The sequence below is a fragment of the Drosophila suzukii genome, chromosome X (assembly GCF_043229965.1).
Source record: "Drosophila suzukii chromosome X, CBGP_Dsuzu_IsoJpt1.0, whole genome shotgun sequence".
Taxonomy (NCBI): domain Eukaryota; kingdom Metazoa; phylum Arthropoda; class Insecta; order Diptera; family Drosophilidae; genus Drosophila; species Drosophila suzukii.
In genome coordinates, this window is record NC_092084.1 from 22897031 (window position 1) to 22914654 (window position 17624).

The 17624-nt window shown below is 55.1% G+C and overlaps 2 protein-coding genes across 2 annotated transcripts; one reads left to right on the plus strand and one right to left on the minus strand.

Annotated features, from left to right (window-relative positions):
- Positions 1 to 1380: 1380 nt before the first annotated feature.
- On the plus strand, positions 1381 to 5244 carry Hsp60A (Heat shock protein 60A). Its single transcript, XM_017067780.4, has 3 exons — positions 1381 to 1539; positions 2967 to 4337; positions 4397 to 5244. Exons 2-3 carry the CDS (start codon positions 2967 to 2969, stop codon positions 4748 to 4750), a joined length of 1725 nt encoding a protein of 574 aa, XP_016923269.1. The 5' UTR covers positions 1381 to 1539; the 3' UTR covers positions 4751 to 5244.
- A 60-nt stretch (positions 5245 to 5304) lies between these two features.
- LOC108021794 (titin) lies at positions 5305 to 17552 on the minus strand. The gene is made up of 4 exons (XM_036821215.3): positions 16865 to 17552; positions 13808 to 16585; positions 8493 to 13749; positions 5305 to 8344 (listed from the first exon to the last, which is right to left on the minus strand). Exons 2-4 carry the CDS (start codon positions 16521 to 16523, stop codon positions 5692 to 5694), a joined length of 10626 nt encoding a protein of 3541 aa, XP_036677110.2. The 5' UTR covers positions 16524 to 16585; positions 16865 to 17552; the 3' UTR covers positions 5305 to 5691.
- Positions 17553 to 17624: the final 72 nt, after the last annotated feature.

The window sequence follows — 17624 nt, forward strand, 5'->3', positions numbered from 1 at the left end:
CGGAGCTACCTCCCAAATAAATTTACGTAGACAAGGAAACGTTGGACACGTAATAAAAAGAAATAATAGAATTTAAACATTTTAATATATGGGATGATCGCCTTGCAGTTGTAAGTCAGATTTATTCCGGAGCTGCTGTCCTCCCCGAAGGACGACGAGACAATGAATGCGGAAGCTTAGGCATGGCCGCTAAATGTGCCCGTTCGCCAGCCGGTATGAAATCCAACAATTTATCGATGTATTGAAACTATCGTAGCTAGCCCTACTTTTTAACAAAATGGCTAGTAACAAGAAAACAATCTTTTTAACATTTTTTTATAAATCTGGATTTTGGTCACCACTAAAAATATTCTTTTAAGCAGGGGTGAAATTTTTAACCCATTTTCATGTTTAATTTTTTCGTATTATTGATTTGAGTTATTGAATCCCGATTTAGACGTGGGATACCTCTATGAGTTTGTGGTTGAATTCCCTAATATTCTACATTACAATTTATCTTTTTAGAGAGGGTCACATTTTTAGCCCGTTTTCATGTTACTTTTTTCCGTATTTCTAATGAGTTTTAGTATGGGACCCCAAAACTGCACTTCCAGATTCCATAACTTGAGTTATTGTATCCCGATTAAGACGTTGGATACCTCTATGAGTTTGTGGTTGAATTCTCTAATACTCAACATGAAAATAATAATATTAAAAGAGGGTCAAAATTTTAGCCCATTTTCGTGTTCGATTTTTCCAAATTTCCAATGGCTGTCAGAATGGAACCAAAAACTGCTCGTCTAGATTCCATAACTTGAGATACTGGATCCTGCTTTAGAAGTGGGATACCCCAATGATTTTGTCGTTGAATTTTCTAATATTCTACATTAAACTTTATTTTTTAGCGGCAGCCAAGATTTTAACCCATTTTCATGAGATTTCAAGAGCTTGCGGCATAGCTCGTACACACACCAATCTTTTAATTTTTAGGCCATCTCCATTCGAAACTATATTCGATTACCTATATTTCCTAAAAGTTTTACGCAACACTTAATCGCTTTTCGCCGTAATAATAATAAAATGTGTGGGGCGGCGCTTTAAATGCAAATTTATGTAATTTAAACGCAGTAGAATTCATGTGGGTTGAGTACTTATTTGGCTAGTTTTAAGGTTGGGCTAATTTACAATACAAAGCAAGCCGATAATAAAATTAAAAATATAAATATCTATATTTATCTTTTTTTCGTTAAATTCAGTCTCACTTCAAATTCAAAAAATTTAGTTAAATTTAATTTAATTAGAATATAAATGCTCAAAACTGCGTTAAGCCCGATAACATATATCGATACATATATCGCGCCAGGGCAAATATCGATGTTTACAAAAACATCGATGTTTCCACCGATGCTGCCACCTCTAATCCACATTAAGGTTAGGAACCGCACATTTCGAAGCAAGTCAAAACTGAAGTGAAGTGAGCTTGTTGTTTCACATCAAATAGAATCGGGACTAATAGTTCAACTGTCTTGTTAAAATATCGCAGTACCAGTTTTATTCACAGTAAGTTTTTTAATTTTATCCAATAGCAAAAATCTAGTTTTCCGCGCCTGCATTCCAAGTTTATGTGCGTGTGTGTGTGTGTCTGATTGGCGATTATATAAGAGCGAACAATCTAGCGAATAGCCGGCAAATCGTGTTTCCAGAATGTTCTGCTGATTGATTACTGGAAAGTAAGCGATGTTTGCTTATTGATAGATTGTTAAATCTTTAATTTCATTAAGCGACCCTAAGCACACACATACGCACACTGGAAAGCCAGGAAAAAGTTAGTTGGGAAAGTGCACATGTTTTCCACTGCTTGCCGGCTACCGAAGGCGATTTCACATTTCCCCTTGGCATTGCATGTGCTGCTTGCTCTCGCCCTTTTCTTTTATTTTCCTTCCCCTCCTCTCCCCCCGCGGAAATCTTGGGCTTATTGAATAACAGGCCCTCTGATTTTGGGGGTATCTAATTTTCCCCCGACTGGTTACATAAATCGTTTCTTCTGGAACGCTCGGTGCCGCGATGCCTTTGTTATGAATTCCAGGGGGGGGCGAGGGCACTGGAAGGGGCCTGGCCGGTACGGTGGAGCCTCGATGATCTAACGATTAGATTTCCAAAACAGTGGAAACATTCCAAAAAACTTTTTTTTTCATCTTTTTTTCATACTTGATGTTTAACCTACCTGTTTAAAAGTTTCATCATTATAGCTGATAATAAAATAATAAGTGTTTACAAATTGATAAATTATAATACACACTTATCAATAAAAACTTGTTTAATCAATGGCTTATGTAATTTTTTAAAAATGTCTTTGCTTATTAATATTTTATGATAACTTTATATGATCTTATTATTCAAGAGTTAATTATATTATCTTACCCACGTGCGTAATGTAAAAGATTAAAGAAAATAATTTAATTATTATGTTTGGCATGTAGCAATATACAAATGGATTCACAATAGTTCTATAAAATCGCATTATATTTCAGATTTATCTAATTTAAAATTATGATAAATTTTTTTTTAACAAGTAATTCCATAATTTAGGCAACATTGTAACATACTTTTATGTAATTTCCAAAAATGTCTTGTTTTTACATCATCTTTTAAAAAAATTTAGTTATCTAAGTGTGCCTTGAAATTTTATGTCATAAATGTCACAATCCCTCTAGTTATGTTTTTCAGTCAATTCAATCAGTCTGTGTGTAGAACTTCATTTGCTCTGACTTGTTTTTTTCCAAATTTTCACATTAAAAAAAGATCAAAAATCATCTCTGTACTTTGACCCGCGTGGCGCACTCGCTTATCAACTGAGAAATTACGGGGTAAACAACGCGAAGACACCGCATCTTGGGGGATCTCTTGGCCGGAGCACGTGCTCCGTGGCCCCCCGCCCAAACCGATAATCTTGACTAATCTTAGTCCACCTCTCTCTCTTTCAACAGATGTTCCGTTTGCCAGTTTCGCTTGCTCGCACCTCCATCAGCCGCCAGCTGGCCATGCGCGGCTATGCGAAGGACGTAAGATTCGGTCCTGAGGTGCGCGCCATGATGCTCCAGGGCGTCGATGTGCTGGCCGATGCCGTGGCGGTGACCATGGGACCCAAGGGTCGCAACGTCATCATCGAGCAGTCGTGGGGCTCGCCCAAGATCACCAAGGACGGCGTCACCGTGGCCAAGTCCATTGAGCTGAAGGACAAGTTCCAGAACATTGGCGCCAAGCTGGTCCAGGATGTGGCCAACAATACCAATGAGGAGGCTGGCGATGGCACCACCACGGCCACCGTTCTGGCCCGCGCCATTGCCAAGGAGGGCTTCGAGAAGATCTCGAAGGGCGCCAATCCCGTCGAGATTCGTCGCGGTGTCATGCTGGCCGTTGAGACGGTTAAGGACAACCTGAAGGCCATGTCGCGCCCCGTGAAGACGCCCGAGGAGATCGCCCAGGTGGCCACCATCTCGGCCAACGGTGACCAGGCCATCGGCAATCTGATCAGCGAGGCCATGAAGAAGGTGGGACGCGATGGCGTCATCACCGTCAAGGATGGCAAGACCCTCAACGATGAGCTGGAGGTGATCGAAGGCATGAAGTTCGACCGCGGTTACATTTCCCCCTACTTCATCAACTCCTCGAAGGGCGCTAAGGTGGAGTTCCAGGATGCCCTGCTCCTGCTGTCCGAGAAGAAGATCTCGTCGGTGCAGAGCATCATTCCCGCTCTGGAGCTGGCCAATGCCCAGCGCAAGCCACTCGTGATCATTGCCGAGGACATCGATGGCGAGGCCCTGAGCACCCTGGTGGTGAACCGTCTGAAGATTGGCCTGCAGGTGGCTGCCGTCAAGGCTCCCGGATTCGGTGACAACCGCAAGAGCACCCTGACCGACATGGCCATCGCCTCCGGCGGCATTGTCTTTGGCGATGATGCTGATCTCGTCAAGCTGGAGGATGTTAAGGTCAGCGACTTGGGACAGGTTGGTGAGGTTGTGATCACCAAGGACGACACCCTGCTGCTGAAGGGCAAGGGCAAGAAGGAGGATGTGCTGCGTCGCGCCAACCAGATCAAGGAGCAAATTGAAGACACCACCTCCGAGTACGAGAAGGAGAAGCTGCAGGAGCGCCTGGCCCGTTTGGCCTCGGGCGTTGCCCTGCTGCGCGTTGGCGGCTCCAGCGAGGTGGAGGTCAACGAGAAGAAGGATCGCGTCCACGATGCCCTGAACGCCACCCGTGCGGCCGTCGAAGAGGGAATCGTTCCCGGAGGCGGCACCGCTCTGCTGCGCTGCATTGAGAAGTTGGATGGTGTGAAGACCTCCAACGAGGACCAGGTAAGATGAGTCTGCTTTTTGGTTGGGTAATCTGTATTGAATCGTGATTATCCCCCCAGAACCTTGGCGTTGAGATTGTCCGTCGTGCCCTGCGCATGCCCTGCATGACGATTGCCAAGAACGCTGGCGTTGATGGCGCCATGGTGGTGGCCAAGGTGGAGACCCAGAGCGGTGACTACGGCTACGATGCGCTGAAGGGCGAGTACGGCAACCTGATCGAGAAGGGCATCATCGATCCTACCAAGGTGGTGCGCACCGCCATCACGGACGCCTCCGGTGTGGCCTCTCTGCTGACCACCGCCGAGGCTGTGGTGACCGAGCTCCCCAAGGAGGATGGTGGTGCCGGCGGCATGCCCGGCATGGGTGGAATGGGCGGCATGGGAGGCATGGGCGGCATGGGTGGCATGATGTAAGCCGCCACACTTGAAACAGACACACACAGAGAGAGAGAGAGATGAAGGATCGGTGCCAACATGGCTTAGATGGAAGGGAACGACGACGCAGAGAGGAGGCCAGCGAACGCAGATCATCATCCCCACCACCACCAACAATACCAGTCAGCTGTCGAGGCGAGACCCACCAATATCTCTTACATCGGTGCATCCAGCCAGATTCACACCTCTTTTGACTCCCATACACATACACACACACATTCTAATCCTTGATGGAACCTTGTTTTGCTTCGCATTTATCCTTTGGCAAAAGCAGAAACATCATCAACAACAACCATGGACTGGATGTGAGCTCGCCGAGACGCCTGCGTTCGCTACGCCACGTCGTCGTTGCTTCCATTGTGTACTACGTTTTTTTTAACTATTCCTTAACTCTATTTTTTTTACATGTTATATATGTAAAGATACCGTTAGTTGTAAAATATAAAATAAAAACAGAAGTTAAATTGAGGAAACCCCTGGAATTACTTTTCTTTTGGTTACTATCTTTATCTACAAAATCAAAAGATGCTTGGTTTAATTGTGCTCAAATTTATATTTGTTGCTTTTTCGCTTTTTTGTTTGTTTTGTTTATTAATTATAAATACATTTAATAAAAAAAACCTAAATAATGTAACGCTTAGATGTTTAAAAGAAAAAGAAAAATATGTTGCATATACTCCGCATACGGTTAATGGGTACCATGGGCCAGGAGGACGACTGGGGTGATCCCCTCCTGGCGCCGGCGTTAACGATTAACGATGACACAATGGCAGTACGTATGTGATCGATGGCGGCGATGGGTCGTCGGCTGCCCGCGCCGACTCCGCCCTCGAGGCCTATGGCTATGACTTGTCCTCCGGCAGGAGGAGGCTGTCCTCCTCCTCCTCCTCCTCCAGCTGGTGCTTCTCCCCCGCCCAGTTCTAGCACTTGCGCTTGGGCGTGCGCCGTTTGACACCGCAGTTGTCCACCTTCTTACTGCCCTTGGCTATGGCCAGCAGCTTCACAAGCTTCTTGTGCGAATCGCCTACGATCCAGCCGTGCTTCTGGTACGGCTCGTTCTCCTCGAAGTGCTTGCCGGGCGATGGGGACGCCTCCTCCGGCTCCAGCTCCATTCGATTCCCCTCCCTCTGCTCGCTGCCTGCTCCTTGGCGGGATCCCCCGTCGGCCGCCTCGCCCTCGTCGTCCAGGCGTCCGAACTCATCGTCGCTGGAGCTACTCCAGTAGTACAGCTGCTTCTCGCTCGCTGGCCTCTTTCTTCGCGCCGGCGATTGGCGGCTGTTCTGTGATCTCCGCTTGGTCTTTAGATTCTTGTTGCTGCTGCTGCTGTTGTTGTTGTTATTGGTGGTGCTGCTGGTGGTGGCGACGGAGCTGCTCCGGGGATGAGGTGCTGGCGGCACATGCTGCTGATTGCTGTAGCGCGCCTTGATCCTCTCCTTTTGCGGTTCCTGCGAAGCTGCCGGCAGTGATGGTGGCGGTGGTGGTGGTGGTGTTGCTGGTTCGGCCTCCTGTTCAACCTTGCCCTTGGGCTGCTGCCTAGAGCTGCGTGTCCTGGTTGGTGGCTCCACATCCACATCCGCTTCCGCCTGTTCGTCATCATCATCCTCCCTGGTTTGTGGCGTCTTCAGCTTTTCGTTAGCACGCTTTTTGCGGTTGTTGGTTGCCTTGCTCGCTGGCGTTCTACTCTTGGCTGCTGCTTTGGATTTTCCCCTGGCAGGAGGCGCCGCCAATTCTGGTTGAGTCGGAGGAGGTGCGTTGACAACAGGAGGCAGAGGTGCTGGTGGCGCAGGGGGCAGCTGTTGCTGGTTCCTTTGCCTAGCCCGCGGCTTTGGTTGCTCTACTTCGCTTGGAGGCGGCGCTTGCTTCTTTTCGCCAGCGCGGTTCTTTCGCTTAGCCGGCGGCGCCTGAGGCGTCTGGGCCTTCTTGCTGGCCACCGGTGGAGCCACTTGCTCTGGCTGAGTGTTTGCCTCGCTGGTCTTCCGCTTGCGCCGCTGTTCCTGCTGCTCCTTTTGCTCGATCAGCGCTATGATGTCCTTGGTCGAGAGGAACTCCTCGTACTCGTCGGAGCTCCAGGTCTCCACCAGCTTCTTGGGCCGGTTGGTGGCACAGCGACGCTTTGACTTGCGCTGTCCCTCGTCGATCAGCTGCTCGATCTCTTCGTGACTCATGCCCAGCTCGGACTGCAGTTTGGTCAGATCCTTGCGGGGCTTGCGGTTGGATGACGAGGATCCAGATGCAGCGGCGGCCACCTTTGATTTGGCCTTTGCCTTGGCCGGTGTAGATTTGGTGGCCTTCTTGGCTGTGTTGCCCGTGGAGTTCTTCGGTTTTCTGCCAGGTGGTAAGGCACTGGGCGCTGGCATGGCCGCCGGCGCTGCCGGTGCTGCTGGCGCCGCCATGGGCTCCACCTGGTGATGATGATGATGGTGGTGGTGGTGATGGCTGTGTTGATGATGCTGCTGCTGATGGTGGTGGTGAGGCTGCGTCTGCTGCTGCGACAGATGATGCCGCTCCCAGTTCTCCTGCTGGAGAGCTGCAGAAGATGCCTCCACTTCCGACGACTTGGCCGCTCCACCACCGCCACGCAGTTCATCGAAGATCTGGTCGAGATTCGCTTGGTTCTTGGGCAGCGCCTTGATCTTGGCCATGCCAGGCACCACACTGGGACCCGGCATCATGGCCGCCGAAGTGGCCATCACTGGTGTGGCCTTGGCGCTGCTGGCGTGCTTGAAAATCCTGCCCATGATCAGCGACTTGTTCTCGAATGTTTTGGCCGTTGCTCGACTGGAGCTGCTGCTGCTGCTCCTGCTGCCAGTCCTGCTGTTATCCGCCGAGGAGGAGGAGGAGGACGACGAGCTGGACGTCGACACGGCTCGACCTCCGGCTGCGGCTCCCTGGGGCAGGACTCCTCTCCCAGCGGCGACGCCTGCTCTGACCTCTGGCTCCGGCTCTGGATCCACATCGCCATCACAACTCAGGGTCCCAAAATCGTAATCATCACGGTCGGAGTAACTGGCCGTCGAAACGCTGTTGTTGTCTTGCTCCTGCAGCAGATTCACGCACGTCTTGGGCTTCTGGAAGGTTATCGGAGCCTTCTCCTCCAGCCCAATGTTCTTGAACGGTCGCTCGGGAATGATAATCCTTCCGGAGGCTGGCGGCAGGGTCGCCGAACTGGCCACGCCCGCCGCCGCCTTGATGATGGAGGCGTGCATGATCGTCTTAGAAGAGGTGGAGCTCTGCTGCTGCTCCATTGGCCCCGTTGGCGTCACTGTGGGCGTGCCCGTGGGTGTAGGGGTCTGTTGGATGGCCGGCTGTAAAGCAGCCGGCACCGCAGGAGCCGCCGGTGTTGGTGGCAGGTGGGGCAGAAAGTCGCCGCCGGGCTTCTCGCTGCCCAGCGCAATGTCCGCCAATTCGGTCAGTTTGCAGACACCCCGGCCTGACTTGGCCAGCTCCGGCATGTCCAGCTGCATGTTCACGTTCTCGTAGCCCTTCATGGCGGCCTTGGTCTTGAAGCGGGACGTGGTGGTGGCCGAGAACTGGGACACCGCCGAGTAGCTGGGCGAGAGCCGGTTGTGATTGCTGGAAAAAAAAGAGGTTGCATGGATAAATGCATAGCTTAGAACCTTGTGGTCCAGTTTCCACAGCAAAAGATATCCGAAACATGCATATATTTTCAAGGATATCTCATGGAGAAGCTCGACTGAAAGTGGGTTAAGTGGAATCTTACGTGGGCGTGGTGGTGGGCGTGACTGCGGGCGGGTTGCGGAACAGCTGTTGGATGACCGGCTGGTGGCACACCGCAGGCGCCGGCTGGGGAGGAGCTGGAACAGGCGCTGGAGCTGGAGCATGATGACGAGCTTCTGCGAGTGGCGGCGGTGAGGGCGACGGCGATGGCGAGGCCGGCGGAGGCAGGGAAAGCGACGGAGAGCCAGGCGGTGGAAGCGATGGCGATGGCGAAGCCGGTGGCGGCAGCGAGGATGAGCGAGACGGCGAGGGCGAGGCTGGAGGCGGTGGCGGCTGCTTTCTGCCCGCCGTCACTATCACGGATGTGGCGGCTGGACCTGCTCCGCCGCCAGGATGTGTGCGCGGCGTCTCGGCGCTCTTCAAGATGTTGCAGCACTCGTAGAAGAGCCGCTCGTCGGGATTGAGATTGAGACGGGAGGCGGTTGGAGCTGTGGGACTGTGCTGGTTGTCGTGCAGCCGCAGGCTTGCCTCTGTAATCAAATGATGAACTTGCTCCTGCTGCTGCTGCTGTTGCAGCTGCTGGTGATGGTGATCCTGCTCCCTCTGCAGACGGGCCATCTCCTGCTCCTCCCTCATCTGCAGCTCCCGCTCCCGCTCGCGCTCCTTTTCCCTCTCCCTCTCCCGTTCCCTTTCCTGGTGGGCCATCTGCGAGGGAACCATTAGCACCGAGGCTCTCATCTGCTGTGGAGCTGCTGGTGTGGGCGGCTGCTCCTCCTGACGCTGAACCTTGCTGGCTACCTCGTTCTCCCGCCGCTCCCTCTTGTCGTCCAGATCGTGGTGCGAATCCTGCGGACTGGACGGAGCCGTCTGCGACTGCAGGTACTCCTGGGCAGACACCTTGGACACGTGGGCCAGGGTCATGTTGTGCTTGGACAGGGATGTGGCGGTGAAGAAGCTCTTGCCGCACAGCTTGCAACCGTACTTCTCGGCATCCAGTTCGCTGCGCTGCGTCCGTTTCTTGGGACGTCGCGTGAGCAGCACGCTTCTTCGCCTCCTCCGCCGACGACCGCGACCGCCGCGTCCCAGATCCTGGGAGTAACTAGTGTACACACTCATCTCGTCGTCCAGATCCATGTCCATCACCTCGGTGTTCGTGTTGTCGTCGCACATGGAGCCGAAGTTCGAGTGCTCATCGTTCAGATTCGGAGCACTGCGCACGCTCATCGAGGTGGGCGGTCGGTAGTACTTGTCCTGGTCCTGATCCTGGTCGGGATCTCCCTCGCCGTCGAACTCGTCGTGGGCGAACTCAAAGTCCTCGTTCGTGGTGGCCGACATGATCTTCTCGTTCACGTTCTTGGCAATCTCCGTGAGGTAGTTGTCCTCCTCCTCGGCATTCTCGTTCGTCGTAGGCGCCGGCTGCTCCCTGGGTGGCTGCTTGTGCTCCACCTGCTGCTCCTTGTGTATGTTCTTATTCAGCCGTGGATCACGACTGAAAGTGGCCGCCGGGGCGGTTTGATCCTGCTTCTCCAGCTGCTGCTCCTTCTGCTTTGATTGTTGCTGCTGATGATGATGATCCCTGGCCACGGCGCTGCTGAGGATGCTCGGGCGCAGGATGGAACTGACTGGTGGCTGGGACAGGCCACCAGCTCCACTCGTTGGCTGCGAGTCCTTGGCCTCCCTGGCCTCCTTGGCCAGCAGCTGCTTCTCGATACCAATGGAGAAGGACTCCAGCGAAGACTTCAGCTGACTAATGTTTTCATTGGTGGCCTTTCCAGCGACTCCTCCTCCTCTTCCTTCTCCACCTGCCTTTCCCCGGCGATAGTAGCAACTCTGGCGACGCTTTGGCCGGCCGCGCCCTGGAGGATTGGCTGGCGACTCTGCCACCGCCTCGGCCTCCTTCTTCAGCTTCGCGGCGGCAGCGGAGGAAGGTCCCAGTGCCGCATTGCGCTTGGTGCTGGACATGAGCAGCATCCCGGTGAGCAGCAGGTCCTCGCTCTTTTCGTAAGCCAGATTCTCCAGCTTCTTGAGGTTATCCCTGCGCGCATTGTCGATCTTGAAGCTCTCCAGCAGCTGATCGGCCACAATGGCCGCCAGTTCGTTCTTTCGCCGGCGACGCTGCTTTTTCTTGGCCGGCAGCAGCTCCTCCTCCTCCTTGGCCGGAGGAGGTTCCTCGGCAGGCGTCGTGGCTGCCGTTGGCATGGGCTGCTCCGACTGGGCCAGACTGTGGAAACCCGAGGAGGTGTTGTTGTTCAGGTTGCTGCTGTGCTCTTCCATCAGGGAGCTGCAGTTCGTTTCCGCCATGGTGGTGGGCGGGGGCGTGGTAGTGCGCGGTGGCAGCGGCAAGGCGGGCGCCACCGAAATGACGGAGACGGGCACAGGTGCAGGCACAGGCGTCTCGGGCCTTGGTACAGGATCAGGGGATTCCGGAGACTGCTGCTCCACGGGTGGAGGAGATGCGGCAGGAATGGGCGTCGGATCGGTGGCCAGCTGGATTGCTTCCGGCTTCATCTCCCTAAGACTCATTACTGGACCTTCAACTAGGATGGGTGGTTGGGGCACCACAGCAGCTGGAACAGGAACTGGAACTGGAATTGGAGCTGGTATTATATCTGGCAGTCGGGGAATCTCTTCTTTGGCCATGCTAGCATCTCCATTCACCGGCAGCGGGATGCACTGCTGCAGTGGAGCCACCGGCAAAGTCTCGTCCATGGCGAGCAGGGCAGAGCGACAGTCGATGGTTCGCGAGCGCATGGAACGCTTCTTGGGCGTCAAATTCTTGGTAGGCACAGGCTGCGGGACCGGAGTCAATGGCACAAGGGCAGCCGGAGGAATAACCACCGGAGGAATCGCATTTACAGGTGGTACTTTATCCAGGGCTGGTGATGGGAGTAATACCGCAGGAGGCTGCAACGCCAAGATGCAGTTGCTCGGCTTGGGCAGCGCTTCCTCCAGCTTCTCCTTCTCCCTTTCCCTTTCTCGTTCCCTCTCTCTTTCCTTTTCCTTTTTGGCCAGCTCTTCCTCCTCATCGTCGTCCGGCAAACTCGCCTGGACAGCCATAATTACCGAGTTGATGGCATCATCGATATGGTTGTTGACCACCTCATCCATGCGGGGACACACCTTGGTCTGGCCCTTTCCGTGATCCTTTTTGGAGTTGCCTGTTCCCTCCAGAGAGCGCTTTTTGCCACCCGAACTCTTAACGGGATGTACGGGCAGGGGGACCGATGATGAGGACACCGAAACAGGTGGTGGACCACTGGAGGGCACCACCATGCCAGTGCCGGGATTGCGCACCTGCGGGATCTTCAGCAGATCCAGGTTGGAGTAATAGTGCGAAGCCAGTGGAGCGGGAATTCCGCCTGGCATGGCCAGCTGGCAAGGAATCGGAGCACCACCGGCCGTCGGAAGAGTTCCTCCTGGCTGAGCTTGATTCTGAGGTGGCATTGCACTTGCTCCTGTCACCAAAGGCAGTGGAACCATTGGCATCGGCAGCTCTTGCTGCATTCTTGGCGGCGGCACCGGCGAAGGCTTCCTGCTCGACTTCTTCGAAAGATCCAGTGGCTCCATGTCAATGTCCAAACCAATCAAGTTTCTTGCCTCGAATCCGCAGATCGTTTGCCGCCTGGGTGGCATTCCTCCCGAGCGATGATGCTGCAGTCCCACGAGTCCGGGATCCCCCGTAGTGCCACTTATCATGGGCTTTTGAAGCACTCCTCGCTGACTAGTCAAGTTCAAGGGTTGATGATCCATCATGAACATTGTGGTCGGTGCTGGATTGGGGTTTGTATTGGGATTCGCCTGCAGCTGTGGCATATACAGTGGCAGCTTGGCCAGCATGTTGACGTTCACAGGCACTGGACCGACCGCCAGTGGAGCTGGCATTCCCATCGGCATGGCCACGGGCACAGGGAGTGGCAGAGGTGCCGGATTAGGAGGCGGCACCACGGCCAGCTGTGGTTCCATCGGAGGATACTGCTTAAGGGCGGCCAACGAGGCTGGTTTCGGTGGTGGGGCAGCCATCTGTTTGGCCGCCGCCTTGGTGGGCGTGCGCCTCGGTGGTGGATGGGCCACGGCAGCGACTGGCGGAGGAGGAGCAGGTGCAGCGACTGGCGGAGGAGGAACAGGTGCAACGACTGGTAGAGGAGCTGGTTCCACGACTGGCGGGAGAGCAGGAACGGGAGCTGGCGCAGGCACTGGCATGCTGCTAAACACAGGAGGTGGCAGAGCTGGAACCACAGTGGGAGGAGCAGCTGCAGGAGGCGGAACTGGTACTGCTACTGGAACTGGAGCTGGAATGGCCACTGCTTCTGCCAGCCCCTGTACCGACTCCACCACTGGCTCCGGCGTGGCATCCACTTTGATGATTCGCCGCGACACTGCCTTGCGTTTGGGCGTCTTTGGCTGCACTCGCTCCTTGTTAGCGGCATGAGGAGGCGCTGCAGGTGAGTCCACCAGTTTTGGTGTCTTGTCCTCCTTTTCCATCGGCCTAGCCGGCTCCAGTTTCTCCTTCTCCTTCTCCTTGTCCCTTTCCAACGGCGTAGGCGGTGGCACTTGCTCTGTCTTGAGTTTCTCCTCCAGTTTGCCCGTGAGCATGGCAATGCAGTCGCTAATCCTCTTGCTGCGCTTCACAGTCGAATTGGGCGTTGCCAGCCGAGTGCTGGCGGAGAAGGAGGGAGCAACAGCTGCGGCTGGCGGGGATTTGGTCGCCGGCGCAGGTGTTGTGGGCGGTGTGGGCATTAGCTGCTTGCTGGAAGTGGGTGAGGCGGGCTCCGATTCCTGAACGGTGGCGGGTGGAGCAGCTGACTCCGGAAGTGTGAGTGGCAGCTCCAGCCGCAGGGAAGGCTTTTCCTCAGCGGGAGATCGTGACTTGGCAGTGACTGTGGGTGCGGGTACGGACGCTTTTGCCTCTGGTTTGACTGGCAATTGCTCCGATTCGGAGGCAGCCGGCTGAGGCTCTGGCGGAGATTTGGCCTTGTCGAGCTTGGCCTTTTGCTGTTGCTGTTGGTGCTTCTGCTTGCGGCGACTGCGCTGCTGCTGGGCGGCAACAGCGGCGGCCGAGGAGCCTGTGGCCACCACCGAGGATCTCGATCGGGATCTCGTGGTGCGCAGCAGGTGCTGATTGTAGATTCTCTTGGTGCTGCTCCGCTGCTGCTTGGACTTCGACTTGACCAGCGACTTGGCCATAGACTTGGCCTTGGCCTTGTTCTTCGCCTTGCGCTTGGCCTTGTTGTCCACGGGGAAGATCTTCTTGCAGATGCGCTTGGCGGGCAGGTTCTCCAGCATCTTCCGAATGGATTCAGCTGGAAGGGGGAAGATAAATATTAATATATTATAAGAATAATGATGGAGCACTCTTACCATCGCTGGGCCTTTGGCGCGGCGAGTTCTTCAACTTGGATGAACTGGAGCCGCTCTCCTCGCCCTCCGCCTCGCCATCGCCCTCTCCCTCGGCTTCGCCCTCGCCGGCTCCCTCCTCCACCTCCAGCTTCTCCTTCTTGCGGGCGGAGAGCTGCTTGAGCGGCTTCTTGGAGAAGGCACGTCGCTTCTTGGTGCCGCAGTAGTAGCGATACTTGCGCTTTTTGGCCAGCGACCACACATAGTCGCCGGAGCAGTCCAGCATGTGTCGATAGAGATCCATGAGTCCGCTGCACTTGCGACCACACTTGGTGCAGCTGGAAGGAGCGGACGAGGTGGAGGAAAGCGTTGTAGTCGCAGCGGAGGAGGTGCAGGTGGAGTGGGACATCGAGGTGGGGGCGGTAGACATCAGGGTAGAGGCGGATGATGAGCTAGGCGAGCAGGAGGACGACGAAGACGCATTGCCGGATCCCGAGGCAGGAGATGGTTGCTGCTGCTCCAGTCCCGACAGCGGAGTGGGTGTGGACACCTCGTACGAAGAGCGCGAGGAGGCCGACGACCTGGTCTCCTCCTCCGGCTGAACGCGCTCCTGCTCCAGCTTGGGTTGATGCGCTGAGGCCGGACCAATCTGGGGCCAGCGGATGCAGTTGCTCGCGGCGGCAAAGCGTCCCAGCGCCCGCTTGGGGATAAAGAGGTGGCGCAGCAGATTCCCCGCCAGCAGTTCCCGACCCACGACCTCGTAGTGCGTGGCGTAGATGTGCGAGTGGCGGAAGGTCTTGTGCTCCTCCAGCGACTTCCGCTGGTCGAACTTGGCGCCGCAGCAGATGCACAGATAGAGGCGTGGTCGTGCCCACTCGCCGCTGAGCACGACAGCCCTTCGGTTCCTGATCCGCTCCTGCTCTCTATCCCTTTCCCGATCTCTCTCCTGATCCCGATCGCTGGTCCCGGTTCTCGGCTGTAGCTGCAGCAGGGAGAGGAAACTCTCGTCGGCAAACGTCTGCGGCAGCAGATCATCTCCAGGATGATGATGCGCATCCAGACCATCATCCTCCTCGTCGTTTTCGCACTTGATCACCGCCTGCTCGTTCTGCTCCAGGATGATGTGCGGCAGCAGGCGGCGTTCCAATATCAAATTGAGCTGCTCCAGCAGGCGGCGCTGCTCCTGGTTCTGCTCCTCCGCCAGCGAGAGGGAGAGATCGTGCTTCTGGCGCATCGTCAGCTGCGTCCACATGTCCAGCTTGGAGAGATCGCGCAGTCCCATGAAGTTGGGCTGCTTCAGTTTCTTCACCAGCCGCCCGCCCTCGTTGATCAGCGTGAACTTCTTCACGTAGTCCCATTTCCATTTCCAGCTGTGCTTGGTGTGCGGTCTCCGGCGGAACTTGGCCAGCGGCAGGAGTTCCCCCGTGCCGCCAAACTGCTCGGCGGTCAATAGCGTGGGGTAGGAGGCGCCGCCGGGTCCCAGCTGACTTGGTCCGTGCAGCATGATGAGCTCCGGCTTCTGGGATGCGGACGATGACGATGAGGATGATGATGGGGATGTCAACAGCCGGCCGTCGAGGTGATTCTGAAGGTTGTGGCGCACATTGAAGACCACATCCTTGTAGAACTTGTCATCGAACACTGAGTTGGCGGCGGAGAAGGACGACGAGGAGGAGGAGACGCAGGCCAGGCTGGCTGGCAGCCGGAAGACAGCATCCGGATTGACAGCCTCCTGCGCCTGCGAACCCTGGCCTCCAGCCGTTGTGGCCTGCTGCGATGGCGGCTGTTGATGATGATGCTGTTGCCGCTGCGCCGCCGCCCGGCTGCTGCTCCGGGATTTGCCGGAGCTGGGCGTGGCCAGGGGCGGCGGCTCCTCCTCCTTGCGCTGATTGCGATTCCGATGACTGGGCAGCCTGTTCTGGGTTAGCCCCAGGCGAAAGAGCACCGGCTCGTCGGCGCCCATCAGTCCGGGCTTGGAGGAGGCATGCGAATCCTCGGGATGCTGCTGCGGATGCTGCTGTCGCTGGTGTCCCGTCAAATGGTCCGCGTCCTGGAAGCGCAGGCGACACGGCTGGCAGCCGAAGTACTTGTCCGCATGCTGTTCGCTGAGGTGCTGGAACAGCTGCTCCAGATGCTTGGCCGGCAGGCAGATCTGGGGAGGCGTCGCCTGGCGGCCACGGTGGGCGGCCTGCTGGCCACACCACTGGCAGCCGGGGAAGCCTCCCGCGGGATGGGAATTGGAGCTGGTGGAACGGCCGCTGCAGCGTCGCTCCTGCCGCTCGGTGTGGAACTTGTCCACATGCTTGGCCTGCAGCTTGGCGGAGGCGAACTTCCTATCACAGTACAGACACAGGACCTTCGAGTGGCCCCCAGCTCCAACCAGGCCGGCGGCCTCGTCCCGCTCCCGTTCCCGCTCGCGTTCCCTCTCCCGTTCCTCCGTCAGCTGATGCAGCTTCTCCACCAGGCGGGGCAGCCGCTCCAGCGGCAGGCTGCAGATCAGCGAGATGGGTTCATGATCGGCATCCGGTTCGGCTGGATCTTCGTGTGCATCCAAGTCCTGCTCCTGCTCGGCGTCCGCCTCCACGTCTGTCTGCCTGGGCTGCCGTTTCTTGCGGGGATTGGGCGCGGTGGCAGTGGCAGCAGCCGAGGCCGAGGCAGCTGGAATTGAGTTCTTGCCATTGACCTGCTCCTCCGAGAACTTGAAGCCGCGGCGCAGGCCGAAGCGCGACATGGTCTTCATGTGGAGGCCACTGGGTCGTCGTCCTCGTCGGTTCGTTGCACAAGTTCACTGCTTCGTCACTCCTGCAAGCAGGGCAAGCGAGGCGGACAACAATATTAGGCAGAGGCAGCACTGCTTATTACTTCCTTCTTCTTTTTGTTGACAAATAAACCGCAAGAAGAAGCAGCGAAAAACAAAAACTACTCACACGCACATGCAAACGCACACACACACATACGCGCACGCACGCACACCTGCTCAATTGGAAATTATACAATAAACATTTTCGATTTTCGACTCCTCGGGTGGATTTATCTACTGTTATCGGTTACTGTTTTGGCCTATAGCATTATTATTATTACCACTCTTCACTTTCCACTTGGACTTTAGTTGATAACTCTTGTCTCTCCTGCCTTTTTCGTTGCGTTTTCGTGGTTGTATTTGTATATTTGTATTGTATTGTATTGCACTTTTCCGGGATTTGGATTTGTGTGGAGCTCTCTGGCCGTCTATTTTTTTTTTCTGTTCTCCTATTTGCAGACCAGGACCGGATCCGGATCCGGATGGGATCAGCGGCAGCAGGGCATTGCAGTATCAGTATTGCTGTTACAGTGTGTTATTTTTTTCCCTGGCCTTTCTTTCCACCCTAACAACTGCGTTAGGAGGTATCTAACGTTTAGCCCAAATCGATGCGTGCGTACGGCGCAGAGGGGGCGGCGGCGGCGGCAGAGGGGGCGGGGCAGGGCAGCAGGACGACGACGACGACGACGATACTTTCTGGCAATCGCAATCGCACTCGTTTTCGTTTTCGTTTTCGCACTCGCACTTGCACTCGTTCTGTTTCTGATACTAACGATGGCCAAACGATTTTTCGGCGGCGGCGGCGGCATTATCAGCCATCAATGCGCCATATAAACACTAATTCGATTTCACTGTCCTCCAGCTCGTGTGTGTATATATTTGGTTCGTTCGCACGCACACAACACAACGGCCCGAGTTAAATGTGTGTTTCTTTTTTTCTTATGGGAAATCGAAATCGCGTCAAAATGGTCGGGTTGGCCAGTGTGTACACACTTGGGGCAGGCGCTCGACCTATCGATAGGTGCGATAACGTGACTGCTT

Coding starts and splice junctions, on each gene's coding strand:
- LOC108021794 (XM_036821215.3), bottom strand. CDS start 16,523: ATGAAGACCATGTCGCGCTTCGGCCTGCGCCGCGGCTTCAAGTTCTCG. Junction 13,750..13,807: donor GCGCCAAAGGCCCAGCGATG/GTAAGAGTGCTC, acceptor TCCCCCTTCCAG/CTGAATCCATTCGGAAGATG. Junction 8,345..8,492: donor ACGCCCACCACCACGCCCAC/GTAAGATTCCAC, acceptor TTTTTTTTCCAG/CAATCACAACCGGCTCTCGC.
- Hsp60A (XM_017067780.4), top strand. CDS start 2,967: ATGTTCCGTTTGCCAGTTTCGCTTGCTCGCACCTCCATCAGCCGCCAG. Junction 4,338..4,396: donor AGACCTCCAACGAGGACCAG/GTAAGATGAGTC, acceptor TTATCCCCCCAG/AACCTTGGCGTTGAGATTGT.